Source organism: Cariama cristata, unplaced genomic scaffold (assembly GCF_000690535.1).
Source record: "Cariama cristata isolate BGI_N322 unplaced genomic scaffold, ASM69053v1 scaffold9797, whole genome shotgun sequence".
Lineage (NCBI taxonomy): Eukaryota > Metazoa > Chordata > Aves > Cariamiformes > Cariamidae > Cariama > Cariama cristata.
The window spans coordinates 241-12730 of record NW_009628324.1 but is presented as its reverse complement, the minus strand read 5'-3'; the positions used below and the strand labels follow the sequence as shown (position 1 = coordinate 12730).

Sequence of the window (12490 nt, the reverse complement as noted above, 5' to 3'; positions counted from 1 at the left end):
GTGGGACCGGTGGGTGGGCGGGTGGAGGGATGGAGAGAGGGACGAGCGGGACCAGCGAGCAGGTGAGACCTGCCTTTCCCTCTAACTTCAGGGACTCTGCCATTTGCTCTGCTTAAACCTTTATTTCCTGTACCTCAGCCAGCCGTACAACAAAAATTGGTTTTATCGCTGCATAACCCCTCTCAGCTTCTTTCCAACAGTGATGTGGGCGATAATTACATCGATATTGGCTCTGATCCTACAAAATCTGTAACAAAAAGGCAGAAAACCCCTGAATGGGGTCAGGATTGGGCCCCAAAATCCCTAGTTCTCTTTTAAACATCAGTAATGAGAATATGTGGGAGATGAAATTTTTTATTAAGCGGAAAAACTCACCGTCATTCATCATTACTTGAAAATTTATCAATTTGGAAGTTTAAAAGAGATAACAATAGATACAATTACTGTTACATTTAATAAAGACAAATGATCGCATGATTGACACTCACAGATTTAAAAGGATTGTTTCTTGTTTGTACAACAGGCCAAGCGTGCCGGATACTTGAAACAGCTCCTAAAACACCATTCACACCATAACAATGCATTTTCTGCACTTACGGTAGAGTGACTACATATCTAGATGTTAATTTGTCTCCTCCATGTCTGTTTTATAACTGCAATTTTGGTTAACCATAGCTTCTTAGAAAATGAGCTTGGCTTCTCCTCAATGCAGACATAGAATTCAAGCAGCCTTGTAATAAAAATCAGAAGTTGGTACATCCTAACCATGCATTTCTAATTCCCTGTTTGATTTATTTTTATACTGATTCTCGGTATCATGCTGTGAAAACAAAAACTCTTGTGGTCTCCAATACGGGGAGGGGGGTGGGGTGGGGGAAACAAGACCAGGGATCAAACTGCTGCCACACAACCGGCCCTTTATAAAGGTTCAGGTCCCCTTGTGCAGAGCTGGCTGCTGTGCCAGCGTAACGCCTGGTTCTAGGTGTCAGCCCAGGAAAGGTGATGGGAAGCATTAGGTTGTTGGGTATGGAAATGTCAACAGAGGCTCAGCACTCTTCAGCTTCAACCAAACAGTGGGATAGGAAGAGGGGATAACCCCGAAACGCAAGCATTTGGCGGTACTGGCATGAAAACGGAACCAAGGTGCGTGAAAGTCATGGTTCAGCTCTAGCTGGACTGGCCTGTTGGTCCGAAACCAGCCTGGGCACTTCGACCACATCCTCCTGCCTTGGAATGAGCCTTAGGCACACAGGCAGCTCCACGGTTCTCTTCTGAAAGAAATCACCTCCGTAACACAAACTGAAAAGCGTTTATCGACTTGAATTTCACCTGAACTTGCGCGGAGTGGAGACCCTACAATAACAGCTAATCGTTTGCTTCCTGCTTGCCAAAGGGCCGACACATTCCCAAATACTCTGAAAGTGTTTAACGAGACACTTCATGCAGTTAAAAATGTAAAGTGAAAAAACAAGACCTTCCTATTTGGTGCACATGCAAAATTTGGGACAGGAACTCAGAACAGTCGTTAACATGCCTCAGAGGGCATGTTAATAGGATCAGAAAGAGGGGTTTACCACCTGCAAGTCAGCAAGGGCAACAGGCAGGGCGAGGTGGATGTGGTGGCACAAAGCTTCAGAGGAAAAAGAGGGACAATGAAGATAGAGCCTTCTTTGTCAAAACAAGATGGGAGCGAATGAGGTATTGATACTTCAGTAGGGCAATACCAACGTATCTGTCTATACGTAGGCATGCAGTTGCTTGGCAGCTTACTCTCGCCAGCCACACTGTCTCTGCTTTGCTCTGCTTCGATGACACGGGCTCTCCGATACATTTCGCAGCCCTCAGCTTCCCACTTGTGCTTGGAAAAATAATGGCAACAGGGGAAGTTCAAAAGGCAGTTTAACGAATCTCCAGAGTAAGAGCACACTGCTAGGACACTGCTGGAAGGCCTTCCCCTCCCTCCGGCCTCTGCTGGCTAGATGCGTCCTTCAGTATTAAAATAATTCTCCAGGACTGTCATGAACAGGGGTTGGGAAAATTAAGATCTCTTCTGTCATCATGTAACGGAAACGAATACTGCTCAGGGTAGGTGGCAACAAAAAAACGCCTTCCTGCCTTCCTAGGGGTGGGGGGAAAGGGAAGGGGAAAAAAACCCACCACAACACAAAAAACCCCAGAACAAACCAAAAATTGTCTAACCAAAATTTGATGCTGAAACTTCAAACTGTAATGAAAAAAACACCACAACTTCTAACAGCAAGTTAATATCCTCCTGTAGACCTCTCCCCAAGCTCAGACTCAGTTTAATCACCGCATAAATGTCAGTCTATCTTCAAGCCTACTTTGCGTTAGACGGGCATCAAGTTCTAAGTGAATATAAGAACTCAAGTTTTTACTGTCAAATGTCAATTTGCCCCCCTCCCAAACTGCGTGCACCTCTCTCTTCCTAGAAATTAACAGTACCCCTCAACTCCTACAGCAGTTTTAAAAAGAACGAAAACCCCAGACTAACACAAATGTGATGTTCACTCACATCGGGTCTACAGAAAGCTGTCAAAGAAATATGGAATGCTTTAGGACAGTAAAGAGACTGGTTTCTACCAACTGAAAAAAAAAAAAAAAACAACAACAAAACAAAAAAGAAATACGTAGCTAGAGGGCAGGGGGAAAAAAACACAGGTAGGGAGGCATGAGATGGCGGGAGGGGCAATCCAGCTGTGACTGAACATTTTGTTCACTCAGTAGTCCTAAAGGTGTGACTGAAAATAACCTCCCAAAGTCGAAGCCTCCGCAAGATTAAGTGCAAAGAACAGATGTTACCATTTAGCAGCAGATTCGTGAGGTAGAACAAAATGCCTGGTACCACAGCTGCGTGGATGGGAACTTTGCTTCTTGCCTTTAGAAGAGAGGAAACAAAAATGCATAGGTCTGGTTTGAGTATTGATGTTTAATAGCTTGTTTCTCGTAAGAGAACAGGGGATGTTTTCTCTTTTAGAAATACAGGTACCAGTTGAGCTTTAAATACAGCCTGCTCCTGCCAACAGGACATGTACATCATTTATTTGGCTTCAGCTTTTGTTTTTATGCATTAAGCAACCTTCAACCTTCTTTTGTAGTACAATATATAGAGACAAATTTAAGTACAGCAATATCGTAGGTATTTTACTGTCTTCACATTTTTGTTGACACACTGGACAAAGCGATACACATCAGTCTGCCCCCAAGCCCAGGTTTCATACAAAGCACGTCGAGCACTGCTTTCAGTGGCACACTCAACTCGCTCCCACATTTAATTTGCCGAATCTACAGAAACAAATCCTTTGGGAAGATCAGGAGTTATTTTTAACTTTGTCCAGTGACATTCAAATGCCCAGGCAACTACCGAGAGCTTTCATTTCATGGTTACTACAGATGTCGCACTCTGACAGGAAAAAGAAAGTTTTAGAACTGGACAAGCTACAGTAATCCCGGTTTTGGTAGAAGAATTATATACAAAAAGGGGACTTTTATATATAGTTTTCAATCTGTAGGTTCATTTTTCAAAATAAAACCTGTATATATAAATGGATAACATTCAAGATCTGTATATGAATTAACAGTTGCTTTCTGGCTAAAACAATATATTTAGACAGAATCTCACTTTCTGTTTTTCACTTCAAGTATGCTAGCCGGTCCAGTCCTTTGGGGAAAGAGAAAAAAAAAAAAACCACGAAAACAAAAAACCCAAACAAACTTCCATTTTTAAATCCTTTAGGATCCATCAGATTCATTATATGGTAATGACCTTAACTTATACAATATGCTATATTATGCAGTGAACTGGAGGGGATTAGATATGGAAGTACTGGTCTGGGTGCAGTAAGCCAAACAGCTGTTTAAACATGATACTACAGCTGAAGTAAGTCTCTGTCAGAATAAAAACCAACATTCAGGAAAACAGCAGCAGCCATCAAAAACGTTCACAACTGCAGGGATTTTTTTACTGTGTGTAATTTTGCATTATAAGTAGGAGAAGCCACAATAGTTTAAAGCAAAACCTAAAAAAAAAAAATCATACCACTATAGTCTTGAATTTAATAATGTGAATTGTCACTCTCTTATAGCTGTTTATAGAAGTGTACTAAAAAAATTTACTTAAACATATGAATTTAAGACTTTCACTTTATTCAGCAAATTGGTTTATTTACACAATGGGGAACGCTGGTTGAATGCTGTCAATGTAATAAAAACAAATCTAACAGAGACAATACTGAACTCTCTCTATGTATTCATAGCAGAAATGACAAACTATTTCCTTACCTGTATCGGGAACATCAAGCGCAACAACGGGACAGTATCATAGGACACTGATTTAACAATAAACCACAGAGGTCCAGTCATACTATGGCAATTTACTCATGTATTTACTGACTTTAAAAAAAAAAATAATTAAAAGTCAGCAATACCCAGTATAAAGTTCTGTCAATTATCAGAGTCAAACTCTGACGAGTAGGTCAGTAAAACCTTATCAGATCATCCACAATTCATAAAGCGACCTCATCTGCTTCAGGCCGCTGAATACAGAAATAAAATTGATGAGAACAGATTACCCTCTAAAAGGCAACAATGATCTGATAAGGGTTTAACTTAATGGAAGTTTAAAAAAAAAAATTGAGAATTGCAGAGCACAGCCCCTATTAGAACAAGCTAACTTTCCAGACTTTCAAAAGACAAAAAAAAAATTTTGAGAGAAAAAAAAAACCCACTTCAACATGAAGCTACCATACAAAGTTTTTTTTTTGTTGTTTTCCTTTTTTGTTGGATTTTTTTTGTTTGTTTCTTTTTTTCTTTTAAGAGTTCAGAGTTGCAATTTAATCCTGGCTTTTTAGTGAGAAGGACAGTTTTGGCCTAGACTTTCCTTTGCCCAGGATAATTTTTTGCTCTTCCTTTTGCTGACGTTGTCTCTCTTGTTCTAGTTTCATCCTCTCCTCATGAATCTTTCTTTGCTCTTCAACAATTTTCAATTGTTCTTCAGCCTATATATGAAAATGGTAGAATTTAGGCCAGCATATTTTGTAGTCATGAAAGCAATTTACAAGTCCATATGAACGTCCAAACAGGTCCCATCCTGCACAGGTATGTAAGCAGTTCTACCCGAGCTAGATGCCAGAGTTGGTTTCAGCGAAACTATTTATAAAACAGTTATTTGAACTGAGTTTAGAAGAAACACCGAGAACCTTCTACAGGCAGCGTATCAAAATATTGAGTGCTGACATGAGAGGTTTTTCAGCACGGCCTTGCATGAGGAAGTCAGCATTTATCTAAATTCCCCTGACACCTGTCACGTGTCAGATGAAGGCACAGTATAATGAAGTAACAGACCTTCAAACAGAGGTCTCCCCGCTCCAAAACCCATCTAAAAACCCCTCCTAATTCAAAACCATTTTCACTGGCTTCATAACAGGTCAATCCTTATGATGACTTATGGTTCTTACAGCTCTTCCAGTGGTCTTCTAAACATGCTTATTTTGTTTGTTACATCAGTTAGTACTCTAAATTTTCTGTTTGTCCCATTTCCACCATATGAGATTGAGAAAAGGGTAAAACAGAAAGAGATCTAAAGCAGATGTAGTGCAAGTAAACAGTTTTAAGATGCATCACCTTTACCTGAAAAAGGTGTAACTACCTAGGTAACTGAAACTGATTCTAAATCAGTCAGGATTTAGAAGAAGCTTAGTTTGGCTTATCGTTAATTGATGTGAATCAGCTAAATCACAGCGAATGCTCTCATGAGGCAGGCACCTGCTTAAATAGGCTTGGAGACCAACATAAGCTCGACTTTCATAACTTGGACATCTTAAGCTTATGCTGAAAGCCCCTTTCAGTGCTTCTACATCAACATTATACTAGTCTCAAAACCAGTTTGTACTTCTCCTGCTCAACAAAACAGAATTAGTCACTTCTGTTCTAGAAGCTGAGTGCGTTTCCAAACTTACTTCAATTTTCCATGTGAGAGAGAGTTAGAAATGTACTTTTTAACTTCTGAAGACAGCTATCTTCCTCTAAATTAACTGCGCCTGAACTATTTTTTCAGATCAGTGTTGCTGCTAAGCATCTGGTCTCTTACGCTTAAGGGAAGGAGAGCAATGCTGCTGACATAACCAACAGCAGACAAGTTAAACTCTAGAACGGGTCGATTTGTTTATTTTAACTGCATTGCAAATCAAGCAGAGGGACCTGTATTCCCCTATAGAACAGTGAACTACACCTCCACATACCAGTTTAGCTTGTGCTTCTGCAATTTTTCGATTATTCTCTTCTAGTATTCGCTCTAGTTCCTCACGCTTTGCACGCTCTTCTTCCTAAAGGGGAGGACAGGGCAAGATGTTAGTAAAGTAAAATACTCATTTCTGCATGTTCGCTAATCTTTCTCAGAATTCTTTCGTGAACTGACTTAAAGTGGCAGCTTTACAGCCACCTATTTTGTCTCACAATGGTAAACTGTCCAGCCACTAAAACTCGTTTCTAGTACTCAATTTAAGTCATCCCGCCCAGTCCAAACAGCAACCAACTAAACCCTCCCTAATCATAGAATCCTGACAATTTATTACTAGAATTTTAATATCACACAAATCAACAAGGACAACTACAAAAACTGGATAGTATTTACCAAATTAAAAAGTAATATAGAAAATATAAATAAAGCGAATAGTTTGTCTCACCAATTAAGTATACCTACGTATTCTTTACCTATACTCCTTTAATCAGCATTAAAAGTTGAATATTTACTGTCTTGTCCAGTGTCCTGCAGAGTGTGCTCCTCGGCTGCCATACGCGCCAGCTTCCTCTTTAAAATGATTTGTACTGTTAGCTTGGCAATACCTGCATCAGCAGCTCAACCATTTATAAAGAAACAACATACAAGGAAGGCTGAGCTGAGGAATGCAGATGTTTATGATAGGAAGGAACAAAAATATGTAAATCATTCCTAAGGCAAACAATTAATAAGAAAAATACATTTACTGTTAGTGAAAAATACAAATGGTAATCCATACTTCATGGAGCTATGGGCTTCTTTCATGGGGAGAATGGACTTAACATTCAATATTTTGACAATTTTAAGACAGCTGAAACTGTCATTTGCAGTCTGAACTTGGAATTCACGAGTCCAGGGAAGGCAAGATCAGGAAATAAAGCCTTGTAATTGTTGTTTTCTTGGTGAATTTTATGGAACTCTGTTATGCAACTTATAAATATGAAGACTGCGTGAAAGTTTGTGAGGTGTTTCAGTTCACATAGTATATATCCGAATTAATTTAATATTTGGAAGATTTAAAGTTAGCCAGAGGTTTGTGTCTGTGTAAGAAAAAAAAGTTAATACGAACAAAGCAAGCATATGAAGAGAAAACTTCTTACTATGACTAGTAACCAGCTACTAGCTAGCACACTTCACTCCAGGCATGGAAGTTTATTCTGCATTCTAAAGAACTGATGCGACTTCTCCACATCACATTGCCAACAGCAAAAATACTTTAAAAAAAAAAAAAAAGTCATCCACCTGATCAAATGAAAACCTCTATACACGAAGCATTTGCTGACTATAGACACCTAAATTCAACTTCAATTCTTTCACAGTAAGTGTAGAATTTGCAAAACAAGTGTAATTTAATATTCTTAATATTTGTTGTAACTCAAGTGTTCCGGGGTTTTTTTGGTTTTAATTTGAAGACGTCATGTGACAGACAAGTCACATTTAGTATGAAGGGGAAAGCTTCATTGCTACTGTCTTTCCTTTCGTAAGCCAATCAAAATATTAATTTAAAATAAACTGTGTAGAAGGTATAGAGTGAAAAAGGCATTTGAGACTTAGGACTATTTAGCACAAATTTCCTTTACAGTTTAAACTTTGTCTTGAAATTTCTGGATCCTGGAATGATTGGTGCAGGCAGGCGTCAAGGCCTTTAGTAGCAAATTACTGTCTCACAGAAAGACATTTTCAGCTTCTGCTCCAGCCGCCTATTTAAAAAAAAAAACCACCAAAAAAACCCAAAAACCCAAGTCACATGTTCAGCTTGACTTCAGACAAGGGCAACCTGCTCTTTTATAAATTCTAAGGGGAAAAAAAAAAAAAAAAAAAAAAAGGAGTTGTTAGTAGTTATTAAAAATGGATATAATGATTTGGACATAGATCCTTCGTGAAGACGTGGATGGGCTTATGCTCGAAGTCCCAGAATTAGTCCAATGTATGCTCAAGGAAGATGTTCATTTTAAATGAAGAGTAAGAAACCTATTTGTTAAAGACAGGTACTGCAGCTCACTGCTGGACTCTGCTTTTTGCCTGACTGAAGGCAAAAGCCTCTTACAGTCTAGGTAAACAAAATGAAATAAATGAAGGATACATAATCACAGATTTTCAACACCCTTCCCCAAAAATGAAAGGACCGCTGATAAATCCTGCAGCCATGGCAAAAGTTTCAAACAATTCTGAAATATGTAGGTCAGTTCCATTAAAAATCAAGTATCCTTGTTCAGGTTTTAGGAGAGTAACTGTTTAAGTATCAGTGAGCTCCTCTGAATAGGCTAGAAATTAAGTTTCGCAGCAATGCAAGTTTATACGAGAAGGGAATTAGATTTGCTGTATTCCATCTCTTTCTGAACCGAACAGGAGGCACAAACCGACACTGAAAGTTTTGCCATGGACTGTCTCTACTTTCCAAACGACCGAGCGTTACCTCTCTGGCTTTTTGTGCTGCAAGTTCAGCTTGTCGCTGTCGCTCGAGTTCTTCGAGCAACTGTTTTTCCATGATGCGCTTAGCCTCCTCCACCCTGCGGAGAACCTCTCGCTCAATCTCATCCTTCCTTTTCTCCAACTCTTCTTCTACACGTTTAGCCACAAGCTCTTCCACTCTTCGAGCAGTTTCTTCCTCTATGAGTTTCTCTTCAATTTCTTGTTGACGACTACAAAATTAAAACAGGAGGATTACCTTTTTAATCCGTAAAGAATGGATGCACTGAAACAAACTCTTTCAAACACACAGCATCAGTCCCACTATTGAATCACTTTTAAACAGTTTTATACCTTATACACGCAGATCATATACTTAACGTTCTGCCCTACGTTTAAGGCAAGTGAATGTTTAGGCAATCAGCGTTCCTACCACAGGAAACCCATTCAGACCATACCATATTTAGCACCTCTCCATATCTCAAGAAACTAAGCTTAAGACAACAGCTTATCATACTACTACTTGATCATTTTTAGGGTGAAAAAAGACCCCACCTAACTTTCGCCATCTTTCACCCTTCAGGAATTCAAATGGTCTCAATTTTAAACAATGTGTGGCAATGATACCTCGTAAAATCTTAAAGCCACCACCTCAGAAGCACCAAACAAATCTCTAAAAACTAAAATGAAAGACAGAAGCAGTAAAATTTGTAATTTGAATATGTTAACAAGAATTCCAGGTGCTGTATCTGTAATCTAGTTATCCAATCATTTACCTTATCAGATTTCAAATACCTCAGCTCTCCTTAACTTCTTTCTTGCTGTACTCTGTTTCTACCGTAATTACACAGAATAAAATATACCAAGTGCTAAATAAACCCTTGCAAACTTTACAGTTTTCCATGTTCTGAATTTTGGAAGTATTTTCAAATGTCTTCTTGTCTTTGTTTTTGTTTATCTGCAGCATTATCACTTAGCCTGATCACTGTTTTAACTGAAATTGTATATATTTATTTTAAGTATACTGCAAAGTATGGAACCATCTTATAAACCTATTCTCTGGCCTGTCAGCACCAGGTATCCATGATTTAGAATAACAACTACTGTTGTAATATCCTGTCATTTTCATAATGTTTACATTTATCTTATTTATATTGAGACATACAAAAACAACGCACTTTTTTAAAAAAAGTTACAGGATTTACTAGCTTTTAGATCTCCCAGTGTACAATTTGCAAACATGCAATAGGAGATAATGAAGTATGGATTACTGTTCTAGATAAACACATGAAATACCGAGGTGAAAGGCTCCAAATTTCACCTGTTCATGTATCTTCTTTTCAAAAGTGTTCTGAACCAAGTGGATAGTCTATCTGCTTCAGTAAAAAGTTTTGGAACTTTCAACTTAAACAGAAGACAGATTTCATTCTCACATTTGTCAAGAGGTAGCAAACTTACCCAGTGGCACATGAGGCCAGCATTCACTTTTTCTGGAGCAACACAAAATACCTTCAAGTTAATTTTTTTTTTCAGAAAACAAACAAAAAAAACCACTAGACCACCATCACCACCATCCAGAAAAACGCATCAACCCCATTCTGTTAGTGCGCCTCTGCCAAGCCACTACCTACGATCAATCCTTTTTGGATACATTTTTAAATATCCTTCGCGTACTAAATACCCTTTTATTTTTAAAGGGTTTTCTTCCCTCTTATCAGTCTTTATTCAGCAGTGAGTATTCTCACCATCCTGTACTGACAGAGCTTAGCATATGTAAGAGGCTGTTCTACAAAAATAATTTTTCAGAAAGCTCATATTCACGTGTTTTATTCAACTATCTTAGCTTTACATTTAACATCAGGAAAATCTAGACTAAAACACAGCTAACTGAATAAAGATAGCACATAGTTACAAAAACATCCCTGACGCTCATGTCTGAAATAAGTTTTCAAATATCCTCAGCAACTAATGATGTCTCAAATTAAGCACTGTGCCTGCACACATTTCGTTCTTCTCACCCCAACAAATTCCACTCAAATTTAAGTAAACCAAGCAAATCTATCTTTCCACATTCATAGACAATGACAATATTACAAATATATAATACTATATATAGTGGCTCTGAGTTTATCAAGAAAAAAATCAAATTATAAACACAGATATAAATCTCCATGACTTATTCTGTAGTTTATATCAGCTCTTAATTATTTTTTTTAAATTGCATGAACTTACAGTATTTTATATACAGGTGTAAGTTTAGCATCCTGACCTACTGAGCCATGACTCCAGAGCAACAGAGAAGTTATTAATGTAAAAGTATTTTTAGTATGCTCCATTTACTTCTTAAAGACTAATTTTATAAAATTTGCAGAAAAGAAACTGCTTAAATTTCAGCAGATTTCTGAGCGAAAAAAAATCATATTTTATAAGGCCTTTATAGAAAACTAACATTATAGGAAAAAGTAGAAGTTAGGCTGTGTATTAAGATTTAATCAGATCCCGAGAAGAAGAAAGTAACTTCAATATATGAACTGCTCACTAGCTAATTCAGTCAGCAAGAAAGTACTTCTTTCCTTCACTAACACGAGTATATACTAACACACATACCACAATTTACAGATGACTTACTCAAATACCATAGTTTTCTACTCTATTAAGTTTTATTGCTTTTTCTTTGATTGGTATTTGATTGCTTGATATTTAAACTGTATTCTAGAAGCACCAAAATTCTACACCCAATCTTTTCCAATATTGTTTCTCCCTCAAAAATTTACTATCCTGTTGCCAGAATCACTCAAATGTCATATTCCTCCTATACAGACTTCATGAGTATTTTAAAATTTCAAAGCTAACTTGTATAGAAAACTTACTTGCATATGAACAGTTCCAAAATACTAAGATAAACTATTCACTGTATTCTCAAATTCTTAAGCACATTCCAATTCTTCATCGCAGATACACGTGGAATATTTTTATGAATTTAGGTACTGAATAAAATTATAAACCTCAAAAATTAGGATCAATAACTCAAAACATCTTCAATATTTTCACGTGTGTTTGTGTTAGTATGCAAGTTTTTGATGACACCACTCTCAGATTCTGAAGTTAGCAAAGGAGATTATCGACAAGCAAAAATGAAAGTGACAACTCAAGCTGATTGGGCCTTCTGATCTACAATTAATATTCATTAGAACAATATCGCCGAAATAAAACTCAAAGCTCCACCTGAGAATCAGTAGACCTACTTGGCTTCATACCTACAAACAAGTGCTATTTCTGGAGTCAGTGCCCAAATGAGCAAGGGTAATATTCAAACAAGAATCCCTTACTCCAACGGTTAAAACTATTGTTATCTCTGCTGCATAAAGCTCTCTTTCATAACTTAACAATACTCCCAAAGATCTTGATAGACACCCAACGTTCATTAAAATAGAATTTATCCCTCTCTGTAGACTTTATAAAGAACCACATTCCCCACAACCAAAACTGAAAGAGGTTTCAAATGAAACAAGTCACCGGATCTGTCTCATTTGGGAAGGAGGGAAAAAATAAAAGTAATCTCAAACCGAAAAAAGCCCCTTCTGCGTTAATATAACCGTTGTACCGCATTTCTCAGAACCCTAACTCGGGCACCTCCGGACGCGGGACAGGCTCCAGGCAAGGCGGGGAGGGGAGGGGAGGGGCAGGCAGTGTGGCGGCGGAGCACAAAGCCTCTGGGCCGCGGGGGCCTCAGCGGCGGAGAGAGGCTGAAGAGGAGGGCAGGGGAGCAGCGGCAGATCGGCACCG

The 12490-nt window shown here is 38.3% G+C and overlaps 1 protein-coding gene across 1 annotated transcript; it reads right to left on the bottom strand.

The window, feature by feature from the left end:
• Window positions 1-4143: 4143 nt before the first annotated feature.
• Window positions 4144-9273, bottom strand: ARGLU1 (arginine and glutamate rich 1). The gene is made up of 4 exons (XM_009704763.1): window positions 9260-9273; window positions 8712-8937; window positions 6258-6341; window positions 4144-5015 (listed from the first exon to the last, which is right to left on the bottom strand). The coding sequence occupies exons 1-4, from the start codon at window positions 9271-9273 to the stop codon at window positions 4851-4853; spliced, it is 489 nt and encodes a 162-aa protein (XP_009703065.1). The 3' UTR covers window positions 4144-4850.
• Window positions 9274-12490: the final 3217 nt, after the last annotated feature.

Bases quoted from the DNA above. Each gene is read 5' to 3' on its own strand.
- ARGLU1 (XM_009704763.1), bottom strand. The intron at 6,342-8,711 runs GTAACGCTCGGT...CCTCCCCTTTAG, and splicing joins CAGCACAAAAAGCCAGAGAG to GAAGAAGAGCGTGCAAAGCG. The intron at 5,016-6,257 runs GTATGTGGAGGT...TTTCATATATAG, and splicing joins CAGAAGCACAAGCTAAACTG to GCTGAAGAACAATTGAAAAT.